This window comes from Oryzias melastigma, linkage group LG12, assembly GCF_002922805.2.
Source record: "Oryzias melastigma strain HK-1 linkage group LG12, ASM292280v2, whole genome shotgun sequence".
In the NCBI taxonomy this organism is placed as follows: domain Eukaryota; kingdom Metazoa; phylum Chordata; class Actinopteri; order Beloniformes; family Adrianichthyidae; genus Oryzias; species Oryzias melastigma.
In genome coordinates, this window is record NC_050523.1 from 1,716,789 (window position 1) to 1,730,238 (window position 13,450).

Here is a 13,450-nt window from a genome sequence, read left to right on the forward strand (position 1 = left end):
ACACACACACACACACACACACACATGCACACACACACATGCACACATTTCACAACACTAAGATGACTCTTCTTCATCTGAGCTTTACTTCTCTCTGACTGAGACGAATCATGTGGAAACTTGTGTTCTCCCTCAAATTTTGTGTGTCTGTGTTTTTGTTCTGAAGTCTCTGTTGAATATGATGATCTGACGGCGCCCCCCTGTGGATGAACACATCCATTATTTTCTTTTCAATTGTTAAAAACTCAGTGTTTGGCCTTGATTAGCTTTTAGCCTTTGGGCTAAAATCTCAGAATGCTAACGGTCCCCTAGCACTGTTTTTAACATACCTGGCAGTCTGCTAGCTTTGCTAAAAACATAGTTAGCATACCGTTAGCTTGGCTTTTAACAAAGTTATTGGTCCGCTGGCATTGTTTCTAACTATGTTAAAGCATAGTTAGCACTCCACTAGCTTTGCTTTTAGCATAGTTAGCTGTCTGCTAGCTATGTTAAAAACGTAATTAGCACTTTGTTAGCTTTGCTTTTAACGTAGTTAGCAGTATGCTAGCTTTGTTTTTAGCATTGTTATCAGGCCCCTACCTTTGTTAAAAACATACTTAGCGGTCTGCTAGCTTTTTTGAACATAGTTAACAATCTGCTAGCATTTTTTTTAACATACTTATTATTCCGCTAGCTATATCAATAACATAGTTGGCACTCTGCTAGCTTTGCTAGTTTTGCTAGCTCAGTACACGAGTTAGCAGTACACTAGCTTTGTTTTAGTTACATCGTTAGGGCTCTACTAGCTTTGCTTTTAGCATATTTAGCACGAAAAGCGTCACAAATTCTCTGGAATTACGTTGATCGTGTTAACGGTTGACACACCATGTTAAAGATTTCGTGTTGAAGCGTCATCTGCAACGTCTCGGGTGTTAAAGGGTTAAACGTTTGGAGCTGCCGTAAAAACCTCGTTTAATTAAATTATTCAGACTCATTTCACAGATTTTTTTTTTCTTTTTCCTCCAGACGCTGCGTAAGAAAGGCTTAAACGGCTGCGACAGTCCCGACATCGAGGCCGACGACTCTGCAGGCCAGAGCCCGGAGTCGGACGAGAAATACCGCAAGATTAACGAAGACATCGACCTGATGATCAACCGCCAGAGGATCTGCGTACGTGACTGTCCGCCACGCCCCCCTCCTGTGTGGCGCTGTCATTCACAACCACTTCCTGTTCGTCCAGCAGGGGCTGCCTCCCTCCAGCTACGACATGGGGGTGTCCATCCCAGGGAGCAACCTGCTGTACCCCCACCAGAGCATAGGGGGCGCTCTGAGCAACCACAGCCTGCTGCCCATGTCCCAGTCGTCCCTGCAGAGGAGCAGCATGTCGCCTCAGCGCCCGTCCAGCGCCGGAAACGCAGGTAACGACAGATCCTGTTCCTTCTGAACGAGGTTCTTCAAACGTTCTGACAGATTTGGTTTTTAAACTTTTTCAGCTTCATTTTAAGCTCCTCCCCCACAGATGTCATCCAGATCATTAAATTGATTTCTATTGTTTTCACATAAAGATCATTCTGAAATACGACGGCGTCATCTGAAAAATGATGTTTTTTTGTTTGGTTTTAAATCAAACTGAGATTTAAAACTTTGTGGTTTAGATTTTTTAAATGTTTGCTCACAAACTTTTGAAACATTTCGGTGTGAAGCTCCAAAAACTTTATAATTCAAAGAAAATATCAGATTTTTACTTAAAATGTGTTTTCTGAATCGTAACATTTTCAAAGTCGGTGAGAGGAGACATAAATGTTTTTATTTTAGCAGTGTTTCAGATTTAACTATTTAAATCTTTCTGTTTCAACCTAACTTGGTTCATCCTTAAAACATTTCTGAGAAAAACGTTAATTTTCTGACAGTTTCTTTGAAACTCCAACAAAAAGAGGCTGTTTGATTTAATTCAGTGTCGTTATTAAAGCATCTGTCACTCATTTGTTTGAGTTTTTTAAAAAATAAAGATTATTCGGAAATATATGACGGAGTATTAGGGACAGTTTACAAACAATTTCCTTTTTAAATTATTACTTTAAATAACGTACATTTACAAGAAAAAAATCTTAACTGTTAAATTACGAGAATTAGGTCGTATATTTTTGACTTAAAAAGTCATAGACTTATTTTAGGACTTTTTAAAGATTAAAAGTCGTAAATTTACGAGATTTAAAGTAAAAAAAAATATGAGAAAAAGCTAAAACAATTACAATAATATAAGTCGTAATTTATGAGAAAAAAACATACATTTACAAAATTAAAAGTCATAAATTTACGAGATTTAAAATAAAAAAATGTACAAGAAAAAAACTTGAATATTTTCTAGATTGAAAGTCATAAATTTATGAGATTTAAAGTAAAAAAAATCTTCTAAATCCACGAGAAAAAAAGCAAACAAATTTACAAGATTAAAAGTCGTAAATTTATGAGAGAAAAAGACTTATACATTTACAAAATTAGAAGTCATACATTTACGAGATTTAAAGTAAAAAAATGTATAAGAAAAAAAAGCTTTAATATCTCCGAGAAAAGAGCAAAAAAAATCCCAAGAAAAAAACTTGAATATATCTGATTAAAAGTCAAACATTTACGAAAAAAACTCACTATGTTTTTGTTTTATTTTTTATTTGCCATAATATCCGTCATAGAAATATGACTGCATCATCTGCAAATGTGAGAGTTTTGTTTGAATTCAAACTGAATATTTTATCTTCCTCATAATATATATACATATATTGTTGTATTTCTCACAAACTTTTGTGTTTTTAAGGTTTTTCCGTTTTAATTCCTTCATTTCTTGTTTTGTTCACTATTATTTTACCATATTCAGAAGTCAGTGGGAGTCAGTTGTAGAGAATTCCCGTCGGCCCTCCTCCCAAAGTAAACTATCAATCTGTTTCCTCGTCAGCTCCGTTAGGCTCCGCCCCCACAGCGGGTCCTCTGCCTTATTTATTACAATAAAAACTACAAATACATTTCATATTATCTCTTTAATCAAATGTCGATCACAGACTGTACAAATGAGTTTATTTTATGACGCTGATCTCACAGCTGCTCAGCAGGACGCCGTCGGTTTGGTTTTTAAACGTTTCATGTTTCTGCAGGACTGATGGCGTCCGATCTGGCGAGCCCCGGCGTCTCCAGCGTCGGTAAGACCCTCAAACCGCCGGCACAAGGAGGTCTTCCGATCATGGAGGAAGATCTAAGGATCTTTGTCTCCCGCAGGAAATGGCGGCTTCGGCTCGCACTGCTCCTCCCCCGGCCTCATGTCTCCGGGGGGCGTGTCCAAAAACATGCAGGACAAGAGTCCGACTCAGATGAGCCGCAAGCCCGACCTGCGGACGCTGATGCCGCCCTCCAAGTGCTCCAACATGCCGACTGTGGTGAGCGCCGCCGGCCGCCGCCGCGCGTTAGCGTGACTGTAATGTGTGGACTAACGGCGCTCTGTGCTTTAACGCGGCGCCGCAGTGCGAGGACTTTGACCTGATGCTGGTGAGTCTCCGCCGTCTTTCAGATCCTCCAGACGACGGTCTGTCAGAACCCGGCAGAACCGGACCAAAACTGAACCCTAAACTGAACCAGCCGACTCTCAGATGTTTTCATTTATTACATTAAAACATCTAAGATATTTAAAATTGTCTTAAATTCAAAAAATGTATTTAAAAATATAAAGTTTTGCATCACTGAAATGGAAATTTTTATTGAGAAGGAATTTAAATATATCAACAAAAATATTTTTACATTAAAATACTTTCAAACTTAAAAGCTTCATTTTGTAGAAATATAAAATATGTAAATAAACACGAAATGAACATATTAGGGAAACTTTAAACATTTTTAGAAGGCTTGAAGCTTCATATTAATGAAAATGAAGCGATTATTTTATTATTTCTTTCTTTTTAATACGTGTTTTGATCCAAATGGGTTTCCGTACAGTCTTGGTTTAAACATCATCAAATAATAATTTACAAACTTCACGTCTGCTGCATTTATGTGAATGTTGGCATTCGCATAAAACAGTAACGGAGTCTGTCTGATTTAGTTTAGTTTATGTTCATTTGAATGAATTTATTCAGTTTTTTGTTTAAAAAACCAAATCTGTAGTTTTACTGAATCAAAAGCATCGAATAAATGAATAGAGACAAAAATGTTCTTTATTTTCATCTGTTAATATTCCAACTAACTTCTAAAATCGTTTTAAATACATTTTTAATCAATAATCACATAATTGGTCATTTCTGTGACTTTTACCTTTGATCCCCTTTTTCTAAAAACTAAAAGTCATTTTAAAAAGTTTTAGATATTTTTTAAATATTATGATTACCTGTATGAAGAACTTGAAGGCGGTAGATCAGTACCTGATCAGAACCTCATCAGAACCTCATTACAACCTGATCAGAACCTGATCAGAACCCCATTAGAACCTGATCAGAACCTGATCAGAACCTCGTCAAATCCTCCTTAGAACCTCATCAGAACCTCATCAGAACCTCATCTGAACCTCATTAGAACCTGATCAGAACCTCATCAGAACCTCATCAGAACCTCATTAGAACCTGATCAGAACCTGATCAGAACCTCATCAGAAGCTCATCGAACCTCATCAGAACCTCATTAGAACCTGATCAGAACCTCATTAGAACCTCATTAGAACCTGATCAGAACCTCAGCTCCTGCTGGACTAAATGTGTCTTTTCCTCTCATCAGAACCAGAGAATAAATCACTCCCAGACGGCTCAGACGCTCTGTACGCCCGCCGCCTCCCTCGCCGCTCAGGCGCTCCCCGCTCAGGCGATGGGCGGGTACCCGTCAGCGCTCTCCTCCTCCTACAGCACAGGTGATCGGATCGGTTCTGGTCTCGGCGCTCCCCCCTGCCGGTCGGGTCTGACCGGTTCTGTTCTTGTCTTCCCGGCAGACTTCTCCCTCAGCAGCGACCTGACCTCCTTGTCTGGGTTTGGCGGTTCTGGTCTGGGCTCGGTGGCGAGCTGGCAGCAGCAGCTCCAGAACCCGCTGCACTCGGCGCTCGGACACATGGGGTGAGGCGGTCGGACGCGTCGGCCGGAGGATGGAGTCCCCGATCCGGACGCTAACGCTGGCCTTTGTCCTGCAGGAACCTGTGCCAGAACTCCAACCTGAACCTCCCCTCGGCCCACCAGAACCTCCACATCAAGTGTGAGCCCGCCTCTCCTCCCCGCTCCATCGGCATGGTCGGCGCAGGTCTGGGGGGCGGCGTGACCGGCTACTCGGTGGCGGGCACGAGACCCCACGACGCCGGCCGCTCCCCCGCCGACAGCGCGTCCAGCTGCGGCAGCTCGTACGAAGGCAGCGAGGAGCGCGACGGCGGCGACGGCTTCCTGCTGCAGCCACTCAGCAGCCAGGAGGAGCACCACAGCCCGTCCGTCAAACGGATGAGGCTAACGGAGGGCTGGGCCACATGATGGGGGCGGGGCTCCGTCGGGGCGGTAGACAAGTTACCCGATAGTGTTATCATTATGGTATTCTTCTGAGTGCGCGTGCTTTATTTGTAACGGGGACATGAACACGAACAGCTGTCTGTACAGAAGAGTTCCACTGATGAGTCACCGCAGCTGTCACCACAGGGGGCGGGGCCAATGAACCGCCCTCTATGGGTGGACCCTAAGGAGGCTGGTCGTCCAATCAGATGATCGGTGATGAAGATGTGTAGCAACAAATGTCCTCAGCGGCCGGCGGGTTCGGTGGTACCGAACGCCGTTTACGCAGGTTCCCTCGTTTGTTCTAAAAATAACTCAATCAGCACGTAGTGTAAACACCTTTTGTTTTTTTACAATAACTCTCAGTTCCCAGAGAAAGAAACTCCGATCATTTTACGATCAATACTCAAAGTGGAATCAGACTAGAAATCAAAGACGTTCGTGGATCTATCGTCATCGGAATGGAGCAGAGCAGCTAGCCCAGCGTATCTTTAGCATCTTCCTCAAACAAAAACACTTCACAACAGTTTGAATAAAGAAATATCGAGAAATATTATTTTAATCTTAATTCAGAAACTCAAAGGTTCAGGATATTTGTACGTTTTACGCATTTTTAAGTTTTACGCAATTTTTGCGATTTTTTTTCCGACACGTTTAGGCAACGGAAATGTTTCAACTTCTTTGAAATCTAATAATGGTATCAAAACGTTCAGGAGATCCAAGCTAGTCCTTTTGCAATTCATACTTTTTACTCATTTAAAATTGTACGGAACAGTTTGCGTTTTTTATGTTATTCAAGAAAATTTTAAATTTTTTGTGCACTTTCCACAAATTCTGCAAGTTTGGTATCAAACATTCAGCACGTTCACGACATTCTCGTCGGTACTTTCGACATTTTTACCAAAACTAGAATTTTTCGCATGTTTTGCGATTTTTCAAGAAATTCTTTAAATTTTGTGAGTTTGGTATCAAACCGTTCATCACATTCAGGACATTCGAGTCTTTACTTTTCGTATTCGTATCTCTTACAAAAACTAAAATTTTTCGCAATTATTCCAATTTTTCAAGAAAATCTTCAAATTCTTTGTGCACTTTCTTCAAATGATACGAGTTTAAAACGCTCAGCACGTTCAGGACGTACTTTTGGTATTTGTACCTTTTACGTACTTTAAGATTTTCTGCAATTTTTGCGATTTTTCTAAGAAATTCCTCAAATTATTTGAGTATGGTATCAAAACGTTCTGCACGTTCAGGACGTTTTTCAACAATCAAAATAGATGATCTCAGCATCTTCAGCAGAGACCACATTCAGTAAAAAAGCATTATCATTATCGTAGATAAGACACTTTTAGTGTGTAGTGTAGTGTTTTATTTCATTTTCAAAGCACACAAAAGGAGTTCTCAGAAATCTTTTTTTTTTTTTTGAGAAATGAAAATGAAAAGGGACAGAAAGAAGAAAACTTATTGTCTCTGCCCCATTTAACCAAGTCAGTAAATAATTTCAGTCAACAACAAAATTAGGCAACAGAATAGACAACTTTTCTAGTTTTCTTGACATTTGTCATCAGAAAAATGCTACAAGATCATGTTAAAAACATCATATTTACTGCTATCAGTCACAACATGAAGAAAAAGACAAATCTAAACATTAGTTAAAACCGTTAGACACCTTAGATAGAAGAAAGAATCAAAATATAAAGTAGAGGAATCGCTACAGTGTGAGGAGGGACCACAGATTAGAAGACGGACGGATAGAAACAGAAATGATTTATGTAGAAGCTGAGCTTGGAGTTAAGCTCCTCCCACACGCTGATACGTGGGTGTGTCAGGCGTACTGATGCGTTCAGGGCCGGCGTGGTCAAAGTGGAACGTTCTCTGACACTTTTCCACAGATTTTTCTTTTCTTTTATAATTGTTGAGTTAAACTCAGAGAAAACTCAAATCAGTTTCTTTGTTTTTCTGAGAATTTTCTCTTTATTTTGGGGCGACGTTCAAACGCTGAATTCGAATTCGAATTTAAAGCGTTTTTGAATCTTCAAACCAGAAGTCGGAGCGAGTCTTCGACATTTCCACACTTTTTTTCACTTATTTAAACTCTAAAGTTCAAACCTTATTAAGTCCAGGATGAAGACAGATCATCTGATCCTGAGATTTGATCAGCTGAACGTTTCCTGTCCATGGAGGAAGTTGATGGATGAGTTCTGCAGCCAATCAGGATGCGAGGGAACACTGCGTTCTGTTGCCACGTCGTCTTTTACCTCCTGAACTGAAGGTCAAAGGTCGTCAGTGACTCCTCAGTGAAACTGAAGTTTTTTCTCGAACACTTCCTGGCGAGGATGTCGCGCTCGTCCGTGTGCATGTCCCGTTTGTTTTATGTGTGTTTGTGTTTTACGGGGGGGTCATAAGTTAATAACACGTATGTACATGTGCTCACGTATGCACACTAACCGATGAAGAAGTCTGGTACTCGGAGGATCCCTGCGGGGCGGGATCCGCGGGCGCTCGGCGCGTTGCGGGTTCAACACGGAATGTACGGAAGGCAAAAGCGGTAGACGAGGGCGGGAGGATGTGCTGGTGGGAGGGAGGGGGCGGGTCGGGGACAGATTCTTCCCCATCCGCCCTGAAGGCGGCGCTGCTGAGTTAAAGGTGGAGAAGGATGCAACCGGTTGCATGAAGAAGAAATCTTCACTTGATGTGAAGAACTTTTAGAAAGATTTTGTTTTTAATAAACAGTGAAGACAATCCTACATGAAAACAGAAAATAAAAAAGAACCACGAAAACAGTTTGGTGACGGTTTCTGACGTTTGTGTGAATAAACATCCAGAGGCTCAAACGGAGCCGGACGGCGTTTGTTCAGAGTCGATCTGCAGACAGAACGGGAACATCTGTTTAACTGGAGAAAAACCTTCAAATTGTATAAAAATCTCAAATGTTTTTTTATTCATTTTTCTGAGCTGCCACTTTCCCCAAATACATCAAATCTTGTAAGAATTGATTTATGATCAGTTTTCATTTAATATGTATTTAAACTCCAAAACAAATCTTAATAGCCAAATAAATGTGATGAAATTGTAAATTAATACCATCTTTCATTCAAAAATGACATTAAAATTAAATGAACTTATTCTACTAATTAAAATGTCTCAGTTTGAATGGATGTTCAAACTGCAGTAACACCGTTTGGACTCCAGAGGGCGCTTCCTGTCTCAGAACTTCTGTTTTAGTTTGAAAAATTCACGTTTCCTTTTTCATCGTTTGGTACTAAAAAGTTCATTTTAGTTTATCATCCATAAACAGGAAGTGGCTTCCTGACCCAGAGTCCAGGATTCAGATTCAGAACCAGAACTAACAGACGGGCTTGAGGCTCCTCCTCCCGTCGCCGCGTCAGAATGATGTTTGGGATTTCTGTTTTCCTGGAGGAAACACGAACTCGACGCTTCAGCTTAAAGACGTTTGTTTTGATGATTTCTTATTTTTTTTTCAATAATTATGTACGAGACTAAACTTTTTGCCCCCAAAACTCCCCGATTACAAACCAGTAAATGTTTGTACGTTTGTCTCCAAACTTTTGACAATATTTTATTAATAATTGATCGTTAGATGTGACGAAGCATCGAATGTTTCCTCGTTATAAACAGTTTTTAAGGGAAAGTTCATCAGAAAAGCTCAAACAGGAAGTCATGCCGGCGAGTTATTAACCCTTCGAACCCCAAAGATGTTTAAACCTGCTAGTGAACGAACTCGGACAGGAAACTCTCAGCTGTGAAGCAAACGATCCGTTGTGTTCAGACCGCTAAGCTAGCTGTTAGCTCATTTCTTTATCCAGCGACCTGAAGAGATCCGTATCTGGATTCTTCAGAGAACGGGTTCACACCAACCTCTCATTTCACTTTCTCTGTTTTTAAGAGTCGTTCAGACCGTCGGGATGCTTCGCTAACGTGATCTTTTAGAGGATTTCTTTACAGGATCCCTAAACAGGAACTGGTTTGATAACAGCAGATCTGGATCTGAGTCTGGATCAGAATCTGGATCTTTGTCTGAATCGGAATCTAGATCTCAGTCTGGATCAGAATCTGGATCTGAGTTCGGATCTGGACCAGGATCTGGATCTGAGTCTGAATCGAAATTCAGATCTAGATCTGAGTCTGGATTGGAATCTGGATCCAAGACTCGATCTTTATACGAGTCTGACTTCAAATCTGGAGCTGGATTTGAATCTGAGTCTGGATCTGAAACTGGATCTGAGTTTGGATCTGAAACTGCATCCAAGTCTAGGTTTTGATCTGAGTCTGAATCAGGATCTGGATTTTCAGTCTGAGTCTGAATTGGAATCTAGATCCGAGTCTGGATCTGAAACTGGATCTGAGTTTGGATCCGAAACTGCATCCAAGTCTAGGTTTTGATCTGAGTCTGAATCAGGATCTGGATTTTCAGTCTGAGTCTGAATTGGAATCTAGATCTGAGTCTGGATCCAAAACTGGGTCTGGGTTTGAATCTAGATCCCAGTCTAGATCTTGATCTGAGTCTGAATCTGGATCCGAGTCTTAATCGGAAACTGAATCTCAGTCTGAATTGGACTCCAGATCTGAATCTGGATCGGAATCTGGATCGAGGTTTGGATCTGGATCTAAGTCTAGATCTTGATCAGAATCAGAATCTGGACCTGAAGCCGCGTTTTTGGGTTAACTGTTCAACAACAGAATTTAATTTGTTTAAAAAAATGCAAAAAGTTTTTTTGTTTGTTTTTTTACAGAAAGTTAAAGCAAATAAAAATTCTACATCTGTAGATGTCAATGTATAATTATAATTCTAACGTAAAAAAAAAGTTTATTTTGCACAAGTTTTAATTAGCTTTTAATTTAAGAATAATTATTTGGACTTTTTAAGCTAGCTTGTTAGCTCACTTCCTTTTTTTAATATTCTTGCAGTATTTCCAAAATACAAACGTAAATTATTCAGTCAATAAATTTGGTCAAATCAAAGTTTTCATCCTCAGATTTTTCAAGCTAGCGGTTTGTTAGCGTCTGTTAAATGATCCTCTGTGACCCGGGAACCTGAATAAATCAGTCGTTCCTGTTGGAGGGAGTTTGGTGAAACGTCAGCAGAATCTGAACAGACGACCGTCACGTTTCTCTCTTCTGGATCGTCGTCGGGACGGCAGCGGCTGAGGGGTTCTCACATTTGAATATTTTGGTTTGTGACTGTATATTTGGAACCGAAGCCCTCAGCCGCCCCCCCGCCGCTGAAACGTCGGCGTTCTGCACCTCACGAGCTCAAACGAAACGCTTCGGCTTCATTTCCCTCTCGGGGAGATGCGACTGAATGTCCTTTGAGCTGTAAATGTCCTCTTGGCCTCCAAAACTGTAGACGCTGGAGGTCGTTAGCGGCATAAGCTGGCCTTTTGTCGCCACCTGGAGGCGGCATGCGAAAGTGCACCGCTGTTGTTGCAAAGCCCTCACTCTGACATGTGGTAGTATGTGGATTCTACAGAAGAATAAAGTATACAGGCTCTGTTCAGACGTCTTCCTGCATTTATTTATACGTTTTCAGTGATGATAAAATCCCGTTCAGAGCCGCTGATGGACGACGGCGAGGTTCATCCTGGACTGAAGCTGACTGATCACTTCTACTAAACACAATAAATCCACACAAAAGACACTATTTGAGCTTAAAATATCATTTTAAGAGTGGAGAAATGTTGATGGCAAAACCAGTTTTTGACCTTTCTCCAGATGAAAGCCATCAGTGACGTTTTGACTTTTCCACAACAACTGAGCATTTAGAGGACAATAAAGTCCACAACCGAGATCTGATCTGTTTGATGAAAACATTCAAGCTTCTAAAGAACATAAGATCAGAAAACGGCTGAACAAAAGAATTTTTCAGAAGATACTCAAAGGTTTTTATCAGAAACACATGACGGTTTCTGACTGATCTTCTACAGATGTACCAGTAGAGGGCGACACAGAGCTGCTGCTTTCACCTGGACTCCACTGAAGGAAACAGAACAGATGAAGAAGATGCTCCTTTATCAACAGTTTTTAATATAGACATTTTATTATCTCAAAAAAAAGTTTCTATGCTTTAGGTGACTAAAAGAATTTACTAAAATTATTTTTAAAAAAGCAGTTTGACTAACAACAATATCCAAATATCTATAGAATTTTTTTCAACTTTATTCATATCAAGTTGGGACGAGCAAATATTTGAAATGAGTTTACAAAAGAACAAAACTGGTGGAGAATAAAAAATAAGAACAGGGACAAAAACAGGTAAGAACATGGCGAATAAATTTTAAAATAACAATAGTTTTGATATATTTTGATAAATTACTGAAGTTTTCTTGTTTTTGTTTGAAATGCATTTAAGACACTTAAAAAAATAAAATACAAAGATATTGGGCAAATGGCAAGTGAGCAGTGTGAATGCTGGAAGCTGAATTTGGCCGTTGAAGATGCTGAAATTGATATCTAAAAACACTGAAGCTGATAGGCAGCTTAAATATTAGCTAAATGCCAAATTGTCCTAAAAAAACTGAGGTTAGCCAAAACAGCTAGCATGTAGCTGAAAAAATAACTAAACTGTTAAACAGAATAAAAGAACTAAAAAAAAAAGTCTAAATCATTAAAAACAGCAAGCGTGTAAATATTAGGCTAACTCAAAAACACCATAAAAAACTGTTTTAAAAAATCCTACATTAGCTAAGACAGCTAGCATGTAGCTCAAATATTAGCTAAACTCCAAAATAGCCTGTATAATTTTAGTAAATGCCAAAATTGTCCAAAAAGCTAGCAGAATGACAATTCTTTACTTTAAAACTGTAACTTTTTAACATAATTCTGAATAATAAAAATGCAGGAATATTATTCCAGAATAAATCAACTTAAACCTTAAATAACTTTCAATATTTTACTCTCCATAAAAATATATTTTCTCAAAATTCTACAAGTTAGAAATGAGCTCAAGATAACATCGGGTCATTAATAACAATAAAATAGAATGATCTGGTCACATCAGAAACTTCCGGGTCCAGATTGTCCAGTAAGTGGAGAACATCAGGAGAAGAAAATGAGGGAATGTTAAACATTTGGAGTGAAAGCAATTGTGAATTTCAGACCAGAATAAACAAACATCTATAGATGGATAATTTATATTTTTTGAAAAATTGTGTTTTTGTATCAATTTTTCAGACATTTGTTTTATACAAAGTGAATAAATATTAACAAAAGTCAAATTATCATCTAGGTGTAGGATGACTTTGTGTCCAGTAGAGGGCAGTAAAACTTCACTTTAGTATGGAGACAATCCATTCTAACAGTTTCTTTTTATTTCATTTGTAAATCATAAACCAGAAGATTTTTTTAATCTCATTTTATGGTTTCTGTTCAGATCTGAAACTCTACTTTTCATTTTCTCCTAAAAATGACTCAAGTTACATATCAAGATGAGAAGAACTCCTCCGTGTTTAGAAACATGTCTGAGGAAGAACAATCGACCGTTTGAACTTCAACTTTCTTCTGACTGATTTCATGTTTGCCTGAAAACATGAGCAGAAATGTAGAACCTGGAATTCCAGGAGCGTTCCTCCGTGGATCCTGAGGGGGGCGCTGGTGAGTTTAAAATAAAAAAGGTTTGATTGACAGAACGTCTGTTCTGTGAGTTCTGATGAGTTCACTGAGACTCAGAACCGAATCCAAGTGTCGTGTCAGTCTGCAGCTGAGTCCATGCTAAAGATGCAGAACTATGGAGCTATTTTGGGACCATAAATATTTGAAACCTAAATAAAACAAATTAAAAAAAAAAAAGTTGGTGTTTGGCCCAAAAAAATGGGAAATCTCCAAAACTGTTGTTTGCTATTCTTAAAATAAACGTAATTATTAAATTAGCAGTTATTTAGGCTATTTTGAATTCTAGCTACTTTTTTCAGCTACATGCTAGCTGTTCTGGCTAATTTAGGCTTTTCAGATTCAAAAAC

At 39.4% G+C, this 13,450-nt stretch overlaps 1 protein-coding gene across 5 annotated transcripts in view; it reads left to right on the forward strand.

Annotated features, from left to right (window-relative positions):
• mef2ca (myocyte enhancer factor 2ca) overlaps window positions 1-10,992 on the forward strand; it is a 31,073-nt gene extending 20,081 nt beyond the window's left edge. For 2 of the 5 annotated variants that reach the window (XM_024299489.2, XM_024299490.2), the window contains exons 4-11: window positions 1,006-1,149; window positions 1,220-1,397; window positions 3,126-3,170; window positions 3,247-3,404; window positions 3,490-3,513; window positions 4,729-4,858; window positions 4,937-5,057; window positions 5,132-10,992. In XM_024299489.2, coding sequence (XP_024155257.1) covers window positions 1,006-1,149; window positions 1,220-1,397; window positions 3,126-3,170; window positions 3,247-3,404; window positions 3,490-3,513; window positions 4,729-4,858; window positions 4,937-5,057; window positions 5,132-5,459 — 1,128 coding nt within the window. In that variant the 3' untranslated portion in view covers window positions 5,460-10,992. The remainder of the gene's footprint in view (window positions 1-1,005; window positions 1,150-1,219; window positions 1,398-3,125; window positions 3,171-3,246; window positions 3,405-3,489; window positions 3,514-4,728; window positions 4,859-4,936; window positions 5,058-5,131) is intronic. The other 3 variants (XM_024299491.2, XM_024299492.2, XM_024299493.2) reach the window with 3 other exon arrangements.
• Window positions 10,993-13,450: the final 2,458 nt, after the last annotated feature.